Source organism: Anser brachyrhynchus (assembly GCF_964034855.1).
Source record: "Anser brachyrhynchus genome assembly, chromosome: 8".
NCBI lineage: Eukaryota > Metazoa > Chordata > Aves > Anseriformes > Anatidae > Anser > Anser brachyrhynchus.
Genome location: NC_137702.1, coordinates 29270677 through 29288073, shown reverse-complemented (window position 1 = coordinate 29288073; position 17397 = coordinate 29270677). Strand labels below are relative to the sequence as shown.

At 36.2% G+C, this 17397-nt stretch overlaps 1 protein-coding gene across 2 annotated transcripts in view; it reads left to right on the top strand.

Moving 5' to 3' along the window:
• The window catches only part of LOC308199067 (uncharacterized protein), a 78268-nt gene extending 61100 nt beyond the window's left edge, over positions 1-17168 (top strand). The window contains exons 5-7 of one of the 2 annotated variants that reach the window (XM_080602544.1): positions 10657-10725; positions 11570-11645; positions 15169-17168. In XM_080602544.1, coding sequence (XP_080458670.1) covers positions 10657-10725; positions 11570-11645; positions 15169-15198 — 175 coding nt within the window. In that variant the 3' untranslated portion in view covers positions 15199-17168. The remainder of the gene's footprint in view (positions 1-10656; positions 10726-11569; positions 11646-15168) is intronic. The other variant, XM_080602543.1, reaches the window with a different exon arrangement.
• The last annotated feature ends 229 nt before the right edge of the window (positions 17169-17397 follow it).

Here is a 17397-nt window from a genome sequence, read left to right as displayed (position 1 = left end):
CAACTCATGTACAACCCTTATTAACCCAATTAACATCCTAGAGTTGAACATTTTTTTTATAGACTGCTTTAGTAAAAGCTTCTTTGTTTTTTCCTAATGCTTCTTACCTGAGATGTGGTAATTGGCCTGTGATATCGTATGCTGTCAGTCACTTCTGTTGATGCCACACTTCTTCAAGAGTCCATGAACCAGGTCATAGGATACTTGTAGTACTGGTAAAAGTTGTTTAGGTCATTATCAGTGTTAATTTGAGAACAAAATTCTACTAACATGTTATGCATGCAAATAATAACAAGTAGCAAAATCCATGCATTTTGCTTTTATTCAAATTGCAGGGAACAAAATCTTGTATAAAAGAGTTTTTCAAGTACAGAAATAAAGCCATTCAGTTCAGTAGAAGGGAGGTAATACATAGCTTCTTTCCATATTTCATGTAGTTCTCAGTGGGTTTGTATTCCATAAGGGAATCCCTAAGCCTAATCCAAGGCCTGTGATAGTTAATGAGAACAGGCCTCTGTTCTAGCTCCATTTGGATGAGGGCATTTTGGATTGTTATAAACCAATGTACTTGCATGCCATATCTTGAATTAAAATGACAGATTAGGCATACTTAAAATTATTTGGGAAAGTTCAAACCCTATAAACGTACTGGTGAAGGAGAGGTCTTTCCTTAGTTTTATTTTTCTGATTAATTTCTCTATTTAGAGTAAAGTTAAATTACAAGGTCTAATCCAGTTTATACTGAAGCCAGCTTCTGGCTGACATCAGGATAAAGCTAGCAGCAAGGTAAAGATAGCAAGATAAAGGTAACAGAATCTGTATGTGCAAAATGAAGGAGACAAAGACAGAAGTCAAGAGAATGGAGGAAACCAATAGAGAAGATTGTCTTGAAAAGAGGTCTCCTGCAAGAAGACCTTAGGTATTGGCATGAGCAAGAGCAACCATGCAAGGAAAACCTGGTTTCTTTGTAGACAATGGTGGTGCAGTGGAGTGCTGATGTGAACAGAGCTCCCAGTGCAGTTCATTAGGTGGACATGCTTCTAAGGGACTGCAAGTTTGAAATATTCTTTGTTGGATGAGAAAATATTGTCATTATAGGAAAACAGTGTGATTCATGTCAGGTGCTTCTCAAAGTCTTCAGAACCCTTTTTCCTGTCTCTTCTTCCCAGATGGAGATCGATGATTATGTGAATGAGGGAGTGCTCATATTGCTTAACCATTTTCTTCAGTAAAAGCATCTATTTTCTTTCTATACAGACTTTTTTCTCTCTTTCCTCTATATTTTTTCTCTGGGCTTTTTAGCCTAACTAGCCATTCCCCTCTTTGTCCCTGAGGACTGTGGGGTAGGTTGTACCCCCAGATGGCAATGCCGTGCAGATTTCTTTGTCAGTGTGAAACACATCAGGCTTTGCTTCCCTAGGAAGTTTGTTTTTTGTTTTGTTTGCAGCTTCCAGTAGAAATCCTTGAGTGCATTTATCTTTTCAGGTGTTACCCTATATAATGGGTTTGCTGTATCTCTGTGGTATAAGCTGTTTGAATTAAATCAGTATAGGGAAAAATACTTGTAGTTAAAAATGCATACGCTAAATTATATGGCATCATAATTGCTCTGAATTGTGCTTGTCCACATGAATAAACAGATATTGCCTGCCATCACATGTTGTTTTAAGTATTTTCAGTTAGCATTTAACTGAGAGAAAATGGCTGTGGGGAGCACAGCCAGGATATTTTACTGAATTCTTGTGTTCCCCACTGTGTTGATTTCCTGGTCCCCAGCGACTGTACAGCTGTCTGATGGTCACCAGAGGGATGTATTTTCTGTACATTCTTACCTGCAGTAATCCTGTAAAGTTAGCATATGTTCTCAATCATGAGGGGAAAAATAGGGAGAAATAAGAATGGGGGGGGGGGGGAAAAACCAAACCAGCATGAGTGGTGTGTATCTTCTGATTTTCTCCATTGAAGTTCCTTGGGGCACATTGCATGAAAACAGTTTATTTTGCTGTAAGACCCAATGAGTGGGAACTTATGCTCTGTGCTGCAAGGTGAGAAGCAAATCTTCCTTAAAAGTTCTGTTCAGCAACACTGGGGATTCTTTCAGCTTCCTTAGCATTGCTTTAGCAGCAGACTTGCAGGTATAAGTTAGCAAAAAAAACCATGAAAACATAAAAAAAAAAAAAAAAAAAAACCAAAAAAAACAACTTTTTTTTTTGCTGCTGGTTTCTGGACTCAGTTTTTAGTGTATGTTTTTTGGAATAGCAAGTTCTGTTTGCAGTCTCTAACAATGCTGAGATTTTGACTCATTAGCGATGTGATGTTTGATAACATTGCTCAGATGCTATAATAAAAATAATGAGAAAATCTGCACAGAGGAAAAATAGTCATTCAAATTGTAAGCTGTCTCTGGAATTTGTAAGTAGAGCAGGGTTATAAATGCTATGTGTGATTGAATTCACTACATGGTCTTAAACAGTTAACCTATTCTCACAATCTGTTAGTTATGGTAATAAATAGAAATATATCTAATAGTATAAAATTATATCCTTCAAAACCTGCCTTGCATTGAGCCTATGAGCAGCACCTTTGAAGCTGACGTTGCTAAATCCATAGTGTGAAGTAACTGCTTAAATATTTTGGTGGACTGTAGTTACAGACTTTAACTCTAGAAATGATTATTCTGCTTGCAAAAGTAAGTCAGAAATAACATTGGTTACATGTCTCTCTAGTCTTTTATTTGAATAATGAAGCTTTTTGTTCGTGACTTGTCCAGTAAACTTTAACAGCTGACATTCCTAGGGATGACTAATGATAGTTCTTAATATTTCTGAGTCTTTCTAAATACTTCTGTCTGTATATGCACGTGTGTAAATATATACAATATTTTTTAAGCTATGAAGAGTTAAGATCTTCATGCATTGGAATTTATTGGGCTCAGGGATGAGCAAAATCATTTGTGTTTGTACAAAGCAGATGCATCTCCTCACCTATGGTTACAGAACCAAAATAATAGTTCCAGAAATACTGTTCCAGACTTTACCAGAGTCCTAAGAATCAGAAAATCTATTTTTCCATCTTGGGTTTCTATTGAAGTATGCTAATTATATAGTAGCATGGTGTTTAGTGATAACTCAAACAGGCTAATAGTTAATATGAGCCTGTAGCCAAAATTCCTGGGTGCCTTAAATTTAGATTCTAAGTTAGGCACCTCCCTGAAAATGTTAGCTTAAAGTTTTCAGTCATAGTGGCGATCAGCCAGGTTGACATGGATTCATTGTATGCTCAGAGCCTGTCTCCATTCTGCCTGAGCTGCAGCCAAATTCAATTTTTTTTTTTTTTTTAAACCAGGATACCTCCTCTGTTTTGCTATTTATTTGGCCTGTGTCCTGGGTCTACATCTTTTTGTTTAGTGTGATCTTTGGTTGTGAAGTTCAATTCCCATTTGTATGAGAACTGTAGAAGAACTGCGCACTTCTAACTGAAAAATAAAACTTGTTTGGCTTATTAATATTCAATTGCATTTATTTTTAAAGTGACTTCGTTCAGTGCCCTAGAATGCTTGTACAAAGGCTGCTTTATAATGTAAATTTGATTTGATTGAAAGTTCTGTAGAAGCCAGATGTATTTGGCAGTGATTTTGAAGTCACACATTCTGATGTTAAACCACAGATGACAAAAAGAAGACTGCTATGCTTGTATGTGCAAATTGTTTGAAAAAATCTTCAATGGGTATGAAAACTAGATATAATTAAATTCTCTACTGTATTAATTTGCAGTGTATTAACAAGGAAGTCACATCCTTTATTCAACATTTCAATTAAAAAAGGCTATGATGTTCTTTACAAGTTCTATATTGTCTCAGACAGCAATCAGTTCTATTTCATAAAAAGCTGTACTGATATCAGGTGGAAGTGACTGCAGACCGGAGAGTCCATGCACATAAACCTCTGGGATAAGTGGTCAGATGGACTATGTGCATGAAGGAAATGAGCAGCTTTTCTATTTCTTATAATAGAATTTAATATGGAGCTTTCCATTTTTCATCCATATTTACTTTTTTAAGTAACCTATTTCTCTGAAAGTCTGCTCTCTACCACACAAGCTGATTAAATAGAGTTTAAAAAAATAGAAGTACTGAATAATAAGGAACTGTAAAAGAAATAAAATAGCTGATTTATTCTCATGGGCTTCACATGTCATCAGCCTGAGCTGGAACAGTCCTGGTGATGCTTAATGCTAACCCTGCAAGGTTGGTACACAATATATGAGCAGTAACTTTACAAGGGTGAGAATAGTATCCTAGTAAGTAATGTCTATCCTGCCTGAAAAATAGTAGTTGCAGTAAAATAGTGGTAGATAGTAAAATAGCCATTGGAAAGCTGTTAGATATAAAAATATAATGCACATGTGTTCAACCACTGTGACAGTATGGGAAGCAAAAGAATAAGGTATCTTACTGTATGAGGCAGGCCACAATCTACTGGGAAAAACTAAATCCTGCTTAAAAGGTTCTGCTGTATGCTATTAGGACAGGCAAATGCAGAGAAGGAGTAATATCACTGTATGGGGCAGGTTGCTTTAACACTACCAAGCAATAAACTCCTCTTAAGGAATGATACTTAAACTCCTTACTTATTGGAGAGAGAGAAGGAATAAGGATGTAAAATTACGTTATGTTCTACAGATAATTGAGACTAGAAGGCACAGAAGTGAGAATTTTTTTGGACTAGCACTTAATGCATCCAGAGCTTCAAGGTACTGGAGTCCCATGGGAGTGTTAATGAGCAATAACACTGGACAACATAAAGCAGCAGCACACACCATCAGTCTCCACTTCTTGCTTTTAATGTGTCATCCGATCCATTTACTAAGAAGTCAGATTTTTTTTCTTTCTCTCAAAGGTAAAGCCTAAAGCAAGAAATGCATAAGTAATAACACGTTGAGTATTGACTGCATTACTGGGTCCCTAGTGGGAATAATTGCCAAAAATCAATTATGTGGGAGAATGCTTGAGAATTTGAAAAGAAACCAGAATTAAACTATATGAAATTTCTTTGGAGAAGGAGGGGGGAGAATCAAGTATGGCATCGAGAGAGGCTCTGAGGTGAAAAGAAAAAAATACTAGAAATAGATTTAAAAAAGTGAGGTCACTGGGCATGCATGCTTATCCTCAAGAAGAGGCAAGATAATAAATTTCATAGTCAAAGCCTGAAGCTTCCTTAATCATTTGTAGACCAGCTGTTTAGTTCCTGCAGCGTATATCTTCTCTGCTTTTCTCCTGTGATTTAGTGCAGGTCCTAGTTGTTTCTTCTCTCCCTGTGGCATGAGAAGATCAAAATAATAGCAAGAGATTTTTTTTTCTAGACCGTATTTTTTCTTCTAGGCTTAGATCTCTTGATTATTTCTTCTTTGTAACAATGTCAGGATAAAGGTCCTGAGCACCTTAATGTCTGTTTTTAGGAATGGTGATTTGTGGGTGTTTGTGCTTTTCCTGTAGTAGTCACCTGCAAATACAGTGGAAGAAAATGAGTTATCAGGCTTTTCACCAGTTTATTTGTCAGTTGGAAGATTTGCTTCTCAGAAAGCTGGATAGCTGAATACACTCCTTATAATCAAACAGAATTACTTGGAGACAATAAATGCTGTCTGTGGCACTCAGAATATGGAATCTGGGGATAAAGTTTCTTGAAGGTCTGTGTTCATATTTTAGTTTCTACTGAAAACTGCATGTGCCTGTGACTTCTGTAAAAACAGATTGCTATGGAACTGTTCAAGTGTGAGCAGTTTGGAAAAAGAATTGGGAAGCAAAGAACGTCTAGCATAGGGTTGTGTAGGAGGAACGCATGGCGGTGGTGGATCATGTGGGCATGCCTCTTGTGCATGGGTCATCTATCTCAGGGGATGGGGCAGAGTCAGATTGAGGTCCTCCACCCTTTTTGTGTGTGATCGGACAAGTTCCTAAAGGCATGGCTTGAAAGAGATGCAAGATCCCATATTCAAGAAAGGCAGTGGGACTCACTCTTCAAACGTGCTGTAATGTCCTCCTACCGCTAAAACAATGACAAATAAATTGGAACAGAACAACTCCTTTCTTTCTGTCATGTGGCAATGACAGTTTGATTCTTGGCACAGGAGAAAATAAGGGACAGCTTGAGTTTGCTTCTGTTTGATTTTTTGAAGTGCATTTCTCTATGTGAAATTTATGGATGTTGCTAGTAAAGCACGCAAGTAATTTATTGCACCTAAAGAGAAAAGATTCTGCAACAAAGATGCATGAGAAGATGAAAGTGGAAAGCAGCAGTAGTTTAAGGAAGAAAAGCTTGCAGCAGGACGGATGACATCACCAAAGGCAGCACACTTTTAACACTACCGCCAAACTGAGCGTAAATTGGCCCTACTGGATTCATTATTTTTTACTACATAGACAAAAAAGCTAAGATGATCTTTTTTTGGTGATAATATAGCTGGACAGAGTCAGCAATGTGCAAATAAAAAACTGGGGGATTTACTCAGACTGAAGTTTCTCGTGTCTCCCTGTGACATTACTCATCTACCTGCAAACCAGGGAGTGGGTCATACCGCAGTCCCTGAAAATGTGCATGTGGGGGGGACAGAGATGGAAAGCCATTACTTTCTGTGCCTTGTGTAGGAGAGGAGAAAGTTTTAGCAGTGAGTCCCCACAATACAGCAAAGAAAGCAGTCACTTTGGGTTCTTGGATATACCATGCCTTCAGCTGAGTGGTCGGCCCGTTCTTATTCACGAGCATTGAGCTTTCAAGAGCATTGCAAGTCTACAGTGATATGCTGCTGTGTTCGTAATGCTGGCAGCTCTGGGAAAGTGGATCCAGGGTTGTACTTGCTCGCTACTTACACACTACCTATAGTAGCACATCCCTGTCAGAAGACTGTGGCTATCTACAGGAAAATACTTTGCTGTACTGGCAAGCAACAGGCCACAGTCCTACTTCTTTTCTTGGCACTGCCAAGAGTGTCTGTGCCAAAATTCTGCCTAGACCAGGAGGAGGATTGATTGCTGTGGCTCTGTAGAACAACAGAAAGATACTATGGGTGAGACAATTGGGCCGTATCTATAAAATTTTACTCTTGTACCTTGTGAACTATGTGCACAGTTTTTATAATAACCATTGAATATATATACTATTTCTGAAGATGCTAAGAGTAGAAACCTGAGATTATATGTCCAATTCAAAAAAGGAAGGCTTTTAAGATAACACTTGGAAAAGGTGTTTCTTCCCTGCATTTTTTCTGATGCAGAGAATTTCTCCCAACAAGTCTGAGTCAAGGTTTACAGATTTTTTTCCTCTTACATATATTTTTTCTTATTTCTAGTGGAGCTAGGAATGTGCTTTGGCTGCTACAGTAAACTTTTCATTTAATTAAAATAGAGGAGTGAAAGAGCATGGTTAAGGACTCAGAAGCTGAGTGAGGTCAGATTTTTGTATGGACTTTGCACATATTGTTTTGTATTCTTACTGTTACAAATAGTTGATCTCCCCAGAAAAGTTTTAACATCGATCTAATTTAAATATTTGTTTGTTTGAAAATGGCTATCGATTTCTGGGGATCTATTTGGAATTTATGAGAACTTGCCAGTCAGCTCAGCCAATATATTTCTGTGATTAACCTCTTTGGGAGCTGCTCATTTTGAATTTTCATGGTGTGTGACTAGTCACCTAACTAGCACATTATTGCTTCTGTTTCATTTTTCAGCAGCAAGCTATTAAAATGGAGGTGAATAAATAGAGAGAGGCTTAAAACAGATACACAGAACACGTTTTCTGTGTGATCCTTGGATCTTTTGAGCTACCATCTGTGAAAGATTTAGGCTCAGTATTTCTGTGAATAAACCCAGGATCAGACACAGGAACAAAGAATAACAGAGTGAACAAGCAAATTTGTTTATATTTCAGAAACATTGGTAACTCATCTAAGGAATTGCTTTGCTCAGATGAGCTGTGAGACATGTTTAGTACATGTGACACTATTCTATATGTGGATATTCCCTATGAATTTGTATGTAACATTTGCAATCTGAGACATCAGTCAGCAAATTACTGCATCTTAAACTATTTTACAACCCCTTTTGTGTACAAAACATTAGGAAGATGAAAGAAATGACTTAAGCTGCATTTTAATTGTGTTACTTGATTAGCTTTGTCTGCATTGCTCTTCTTAGTGTTGACTGGTTTTCAACCCTGAAGTTTCTCATCTTTCAGGACAGAATGCTGAAAAATTCTGGGACTTACTGGTTTGTTTAGAGTTCCTGAGTGTTTGGATTGTGGTACTTTCGGCCTCTACAGTCTTTCTCAGAATGTAAAAGTTCTAGAAGGCAAATGATTCCTGACATTTAAAAAAATAAAGTTTTTTTTTTTGAACTTTATTCATTCCTTTCTTCCTAATGAAGAGATTCCGCTTGCTTCAGGAATGCTGATTAAAGGCTACCTCAGAAATTCTGTTGGTTGTAATGGCATTGGGGAGAGCTGAAAAGGAGGTCACAATTGCTGATGATTTTATTACCAATCCAATTTCTTTATTGGACCGATCACTGGAAAAAAAAGTAACAAAACTTTAATTCAACCAAATTCTTGGTTGGCAAGCTAATACTATAGTGATAGCATGGCTTCAGAAAATAGGAATGGAGAGGACTTGCACGTAGGCAGTTACATCCTGTTCTATTTGCATACGAATACAGTCAGTTCATCTTTTTCTTTCTCAAATGAAGACACTGATGCAATTGTTTCACTTTTTTACTTGTAACATCAGGAGGATAAGGTTGCCACTCTCTATCGTCTTGAGTGCACAATTCCTTTAAACTATTTAATTAAACTATTTAATAAATTGTTTTCCCTGTTGTCAATAAAGTTGGTGGCAAGGAAGTTCTAATTCTTGAAATCTAAAAATAAATGTTGGAAAACACGTTTCACAGGCAAGTCTTCTGTTATTGCTACATGGTCTTGGTGTAAGGAAAGATCAAAACGTTTGGCTAACAAAAATGAGATGTTTGAGGTAATCAAGATAATGAAATATTTATTGTGGGTAAAGGTGCAGAATTTGTTGTCAAATGTAAAATGCAGGGCCTGAGTATGTCACTCCATTACTGTACCACTTTGATCCAGATCTTTGGGCTTTATTCAGCTCACTTGGCCATGACAACTCTCTGCATCTTCCTCATTTAAAAATAAATTTTTGGATCTTTTCTTACATATTTACCAGCAGGATAGCATAAGCTAATGAGAACCTAGTTACTTTTGCCTGAGGCATTTATTTCTCAAACATAATGTTTTGGCAGCTTTGCCTGTAGCAGCAGTCTACATCCTCTTGCAGTGCAGCCTGTTGTGACCTGTGCTGAAGGAAGAAAGATCTGAGACAGTGCTGTCCCTTCTGACCAGCTGTTTTGCAGCAAAGATGCTTAATTTAGGCCCCAGGGTAAGGCAAGGATCCTTGGTCTATGTTTGTGTCATGGGTTTGGCTGGGATAGAGTTAATTTTCTTCATAGAGGCTTGGATGGTACTCTGGTTTGGGATTTTTGAAAATAGCAGTGTGTTAAAACATAAATTTTGAATTGTCAAAGAAACCTAAAAAGGATATTCTGGCAGATTAAAATTATTTTGAGAAGGCACAGAGTAATGTCCAGTGGAATATGAGGATTTAGATTAGTCTTAATGTCAGAAAAAGAGAAGGAAAGGCATTCAGATTATTATTATTTTTTTTTCCCCCTCAGCATTTTGGTGTTACTAGAAGTTAGAGGTACAGAATGTGATTGCCAAATTCTAGGTTAGTTGGAAAGGATGCAGAGCCTACATTTTGGGTCTCCATGTACAGAAGTGGGCTTCATCAGAAAGCATTTACAAAGGTCTGGAAGAGTCTTATTCCCTTCTTTTTCGTGGGATAAGAGAAAGTATCATTCCGAAGTCCCCAAGTGCCAGTGGACTGTATACTGGTTTTGAACCAGGTGAGGCACATGTAGCATGCTAATGTTCCTGTTATGCATTAAGGTAAAATTTTCAAGCTTAGCCTCCAGTATGAAGCAACTATTTTAATTTATAAGGCTGCTTGAAAATGCTAGGTGTACACGTGCTGTGCTGAAAAGTCATGTTGATTTAAATGAGAGCTTTGCTCAGATAAAAAGACTAGATATATTGTGATATGTTGTTGCTCTAGGCTTTCTTTTCAAATAGAAAATACAAAATTATTTCAATTTCTCATGTTTTTCTCTGTGTTTTATCCTGATTCTTAATTGTTCCCATTTTATAAATGCTGTTGTCCACTGAAGATACTCACGAGATACTCAGTGTGGTGATTAATAAAGCAAAAAAAGGCTATGGAAAAAATCCAGTTTGGTGTTTGTTAGTATGAAATGTGCTGTTTTTCTTTAATGAACTGATTTCTGTCATTGAAGTGTCTACCAGTGTTCTGGTGCAAAGGGCTGATATGGATGACTAGCAAAATTAGATAAACCCCAATTAACTCAATGCAGTTTGATTTTTTTGATGTAGCAGAAATTTATTAGTATATCTTACATGAATCCAAAAAGCTACAGAGAATAATTTAGGAACAGATATGATTCTTTGTGAAGTAGATGTAATGGAGAAAAACATTAGACTGGCTTAGAAACAGCAATTGTAGTGTCATTCCCAGGATCGTCACAGACAAAACGTATTGCTTTGTGATGGCCAAATATGGAGACTTCTCTGAACTGCAAACGTGGTAAGCAATAAACATGGGAATCCTACAGATCCTGAGAGAATTCCCAGTACTTAACTGAAACCTGCTTAGCAAACAGGAAACAAAATCCCCTCTCTCACTAACTTAATAATACTTTTGCAGCAGGGGAGGGGATACCAGTCCTAACAACATCTGGGTTTTCTTGCAGAAGAACAAAAGGTCATACATAACGTAATCATCAATATGCTTATGTAGGAAATTGGACGAATGCTGCGTAACAATCAGAGGAATTAGGTCCTGGAACAATCTTGTGTAGTCAGAGCAGTAGGGGCAGAATCCTTCCTGACCAAGATAAAAACTTTGCTTCAGGAAAGGCACTGTAACTTTTGCAAGACTTGCTGCTTTGTTGGGAATGCTCCTATTTAGAAATAGTTTGGGGTCAGGGTGAAAGACATGTACAATGACAATAATGAATGGGGTTGCCTAAATACAGCTGTATATGTGAAAGCTGGGAGCAAGCAAGCAAAATTCTGCAGTCTCAACGCTGCAGTAGTTGTCATACAACATTTTTGCCACTGCTGTATGCCATGTCAGGAGAACCTGATGAAGCCTCCTTGGGGAGTCCTGAAATCAGTGCCAAGGAGTGCTTCCAGGACCACTGAATGTACCTGAAAATCAGTAAAGAGTTACTGCTCTTTTTACTGACTTTTTTTTAGAGAGGCACAAAGGGGAAGAAAATGAAAGCCTTTAGTGCAGATGAAAAACGGAAGTTTTGAGGGCTCAGCAGTTTTGCTTCAGGAGTCTTAGACTGTATTATTCTATTAGATTTTATTATTTATTAGTTTACCATCAAGGTTTTTAACTAAAGAGGTTTCTCTGCTTGTAGGATTGAAAGCTATAGGAGGGGACTTCAGGGACAGTCACAGTACAAAAAAAGTAGGCTTTTGAGCATACACAAATGGGTGAGTGTAACAGATGTTAAGTCTTATTCTTTTTATTGGCATTATCTTTAAATTAGTGCAATTCTTCTGGCTGCATTGGCATTTCCCATGATTTCCATCAGTGAGAACATTAGAGTTAGACCTAATGATGTGCAATTTCATGTGCAAAATGGAATGCTAATTATCAAAATGCAAAGCCTTTGTTCATTTTTGAACAAATTTTTTCTTCGTTGCTAGAAAAAGTCTGCAGTCATAGCTTGTTTGCAATTACTATGCACTGCAAAAATAGGAAATCTTGTGATAGGAAAATGGCTTGAATGCATTTGAAAAAATTCAGCTATAATGTTCACGTTAAATATATTCATATTACCTGTCTTTCTGTGTATTTTGGAATTGTGTGCTTGATGAATTACTAATTTAAAAGCTTAATTCAATTATCTATAACTACTGAGAAAAAATGTGCTGGCATTACTTTATGCAATTCACTGAATGTACCTGCTCATTGCCTTTTGGTGGTTAGTCACAGAGATATGTTTCATTAATAAAAGCCTACAAATTAACCCTTAAAGTACAGGGCTATTATAAGTCAGAGGTATCTCATCACCTTCAACACTGATGTAGGTGTTATATTTTGTCCCAAAAGACATACTGTATAATCTGTGAAAGCTTACATGTACTGCAAGATCAGTGATTAGTTTGGAGATGTAAACTAAGATGAAATGACAGTGTAATTTTTACTGGAAGTTGAAAAGTCATTTGAGTATTTCCAGTTATTACATTTCATAAAGTACAAGAGAAAATATGGTAAATTTAAATACAACAATCAGAAACCTGATGAAAATACTTTGTGGCACATATTTGTCATGTGATAAGAAAGAGGCTCAAAATTATGTAGGATTTAAGGGTGACGCATCTGTGATTAGATGGGATAGAGGTGCAAGAAATTAAGCAAGAAATTAAGAAACAGAGAATCGTTAAGAATTAGTTCAGCTGCTGGTATGTGAATGTAAAATAGAAGTTGTCGTGAAGTCATTTTTTGTGAGGTACATGATTGCTTTTATACGGTTGCATATACAACAGTACTGGGAGAGGAGTAAATGCAAGGAATTAGGTTCATAATGTTTTATTTGGTTTGTTTTCTTTAACTTATGTATGAGATGGAACATGAATCTTCTGGTTCAAGATTAAAGTTGTATGACAACTATCTGGATTGAGTAAGAAACTTCATAAAATAGTTGTTGCATCATTATTATTTGTGAATATTTTAGCTTCTCTTCCTACTTCTTCCTTTTCTCTCTCTTTTATTTTTTTTTTTAAACTATAGTTCTGATACTGATTAATCGCAGAACTGGACTGGGATACAGTTTGTCTGTTGTGAGACATTATGTTTGTAGATCTTCTTTTGGAAACAATTCTCCAATTTCCTACAAAAAGAGGAAAGACTTCAAAAAAGCTTTTGGAGTGTTTTTCAAGACTTTCTTGAAGACTATGAAAATGTTTATTTGGTTTTGTTTTCTATGTCTGTTTTGATATCTTTTCTTGGGTGGACAATATTAACACCTGATTTTTGTATCTCCATATGTATTAGTTGGAGAACAAAGTATAGGATGGGAGCAGAATCATTCCACCTGGTTAGAGAGTTACTTCTGGACAGCCATCCATGTAGTGGCAGAGTGAAGTGGGAGCAGGAGTGTTTATATGTTTATTCCCGTTAACAACTAACTTCGCTATATTTAAACAGACAAAAAAAAGTTTTTGTTGCAAATAACTAATAGTCTTTAAAAGATCCTATAATGTTAATATTAATTAATCAGTGGTGGAGCTGTTTCCAAGACTTAATCACTGTCAGGAGACTTATTTGATATCTTTGATATCAACTTAAACATCTTTGATATCATGTTAATTAGCTTAACTGATTAAATTTGTAAAGAAAAAAGGTGCTACTAATCAAATTAGTTTGTTGTTCTGATGGGTAGAAAGCTTTAATGCCAGTGACCTCATGCATGTTGTATGCTAGTGTCACTCTATTGAAGTCAGTAGATTAAAAAATAAAAAGTTAGGAACTATGAGCTCTAGGGACTTTGTCTTAATGGATTACTTGCTTGTATATAATGCCATACTAATTCTGTAGTCATATTTGCAAAATTTACTGAATTTCATGGGTTAGTACTGTATATAATTTCAGTAGGAATTAAAACCATATATAGTTCTTATCTGAAAAAGAAAACAATAAAATACATTATAGAAAGAAGTGGGAAGTAGTAGTAGGCAGAGAAAATAGTATCCATACTATGTAGGTCTAACTTTGCTCCCATCTGAATCAGTAGTAAATCTGTTATTGAATTTAATGAGGGTCACTTGGGATAAAACTGAATGCCTATAAAAATAATTATTTTAGGGAATTTAATAAGAAACTTTAATAACATGTTGAAACAAAGCAATTATTTTGGCCACAAATGGAAATTACTGCTTGCTTATACGTGCAGGTTTTAGAATGAATTTTTCCCACTTAAACCATAGAAAATTAAGTACCCAGTCAAGGGGTAGTTCATCCAGCCTTCCTTCTGATGCCATAAAGAAGGTGAACAACCCAAGCAGGTCTAGGCTAATTCCCCTCCCTCCCCTTCGCCCCAAGTAAATTGCCATGTAAAAGTGATGACACTTCTGTTGAACAACAGTCTGTAAATACGAAGAACTCTGTAGTCAGTGTAGTCGTGACATTATGAAGAGCTTCGAGAATATTTAGAATAGGACCAAAGTTTTTAACCAATTAGTACTGCAGATTGGGGGATGGTATTTTACAAATATTCCCTGTGACAGCTGTCATTGCAATTCTTTCCTTATTCGTAAATCCATTATATTTTTTTACAAGTAAATATTTTTATTATTCAATCAGTCTAGAAAAAAATATCAAATTGGAGAATAACAATGACCAGTAGAAGATGGATAGGTGTGATGAGCACAATAAACTAAGCTAAAAGTTAAAAGGATTATAACCTTATGCAAATGTTAGGAATAAACATTGATGTGTACAGGTTGTTGACTAAAGTAGATTACAGTAAGAGCAGGAATCAGGAGTGTGAGATTTATTAAAACAGGCATGGTTTCAAAGCACAAGTAGGAAAGGACAATTCACTGTCCGACAAGTGAAGTCAACTGATTATGAATGTCCTAAGAACAAGAAATGACATCTGTCTAGTAGCCTATAAGAAATAATTGTTAGATGTAAATGACATCACACAGCTTTGGAAATATGATTATGTACATTCATGCTCAGGAGTGAAGCGATTGGCATGTGATGGTTATACCAGATGGGAAGCTACAGTGGTTAATAGTAACACCCATACAGCAAGCATAACTATGCTTCCCAATGTTTTTTTCTATCTGTATTTAATGATGCCCTTTCTTCACTGCCATTTATCACAGGACCTTGTAAACATGAAGAAAGTAAGGAAAATGCATTGTGTTTAATGATGTCTGTATTTATTCACAACAGTTTTGTATGTGTTTTTCATTACAGTCCCTTTTATCTCCATCTTTACAGGGTCCTGTGATGGCAGTGAGGAAAAAATGATGTTATTTCTTCAGAATTTTTCTCCATATTTAGAAGATCTTGTCATTAAACACTATTCAAGGAAACAATGTGACATGGATTCAGAATATAAGTCATGCTGTCAACTTGTATCAATCCATATCCATCCACTTAGCATTCATACCTGTTTGTGATTTGTATAACCTTGGTAGCTGCAGTGGCGTTTGATTCTAAACAGAAGGAAAACCACCCACTTTTGTTTGCAAGCAGGATGACATTCAACAGCAGTGAAATAGGGCATTCAGTCCTCCTGGAAAGAGGAGGAGTGACTTATTTGTTGTAATTTCTTGGACTCCTATTCAGATTTACACTCATTACTCCAGTCAATGCTCTGAGTGTGTAGCATGTGATTTTTCTGGCATAACATTTGGTCATTGTTATGATTCTTCATCACACTGAAGAGTTTTTTTTCTTCCCAGAAGCTGTCTTTTTCATTCAGTGGAGCCTCCCAGACCCCCCACGTTTATTTTCATCTTCATCCTTCTCCATTCCCAATGTTCTTTAGTTCACTTGTTTGACAGTTCATTTTCATTTCTATTCTTTGACTCACCATGTAGACAGATTTTATTTTTCCATTATGCAAATTTTCTTTCCTTACCTTCAAAAGTTACTAGTAATAAATTATTTCTTGCTGCTAAATCCCACTTTCTTTGTTTAAGAAAAAAATCACAATTCTTTCACAGCACTGCGTCAGTCTTGTGTTCCTCTAGCAAATCTCTTGCTCTGTTACGTGGGAATTTTTGATGGTCATAAGTGCCCATGTTCATGTCTTATTGGTTTTCAATAAATTTTCATTCAAAATTACATGGATTCTCTGAACAGTAATCTAATATGTGCCTGATTTCTTTTGGAAAGTCAGTGTCAACAGAAGTTGTATTAAACCAGTACTGTATTTATCTTTCAAGCAATGCTTTAGCTGCTTCTAACTTGGAGTTTCTTGGACCTTACTTCTCTTAACTATTTGTAGCCCACCTCATCAATATACTTCTTGAGTGCAGGGTGAGCAGTACTGTTTGGTTTACAGATGTTCTTGGAATTCAGTTCTGAATGTTCCTTTTCCATCCTTCTAATGAAATACCTCTGTTCTCCAGTTGCCACAGTGGCCACAGCATATATAGTGGGACTGTGCTTTATTTGATGTAGTGTCTGTCAGAAGGTAGTAAGGAGGTTTTCAAAAATGTTTAATTCCATTTTTTTCCTGTGCTGGATCAGCTTAAGCAGTGTCTTCAGTCAAGTCTTAGTTTTCTTCAGAAAATGCAGCTTTACTGAACTGAAACTAGACACTACTGCCTATAAAGTCAAAATAGTTGACAAATATAATTTGTTTCACTTTAATATTTTTGAAGAATTTACATATCTTTTTTCCCCATCTTGATCTCTTACTCTTGTGGGCCACATATTAAGCCAAACTTGGAAGCTTGTATTCTTACAGGTCCACCAAATTCTTCCAGTAAGTGCTCCTAGTTCATTTTTGCTGTTATTAATTCGGAAAGATGTAAAGCAATAAGTTAAAGGAGATACAAAAAGATCATGTTTTTTAGGTGTCCAGGGATGTTTTTTAAAGCATGGGCTTTTCAAAACCATTTTTTAAATCATGTGTTATGCATGTGTAAATGCTTTCCTGACCTTGTTTTCATCTTTAGGTATATCAGCAACTTTGAAAATATAGCACTAAGCTCATTAACAGGTCAGGGATAAAGAAGTGAACAGACAGAAAAATATCAAATCTCTCCCAAGTGAGACAGCGATTGATTGAATTCAAACTTATCAGTGTTCTGCTTTTATATCTATAAATATAACTTAAATATTTGCTTGAATGTTTTTTTTTTTGTCCAAAACCTGTTCTGGCTCTTCTTTAATTGCAGTTTGGTGTTTGTGGTTTATTATTCTTGTTTGAAATGTTTTAGTCATTAAGTCAAAACACTGGCAACATATAATAAATTGGCCAAACATTCCAGAAATAATAGAGGAGTGTGGCACTGAGGTGAAGATTTTACAAGCATACCAAAGACTGAAGTTTGTTAACATGAAATATTCAGCAAATACTTGCAGGTAACTAATGTTTGAATAATATTATGGTCAATTGTTGGAGAATTTGGGATTACGAGGGGACTACATTCACAAGAATACGATTCACAATGAATAATTCAGTAGGCACAGAACTAACCTTTAAAACTCTGA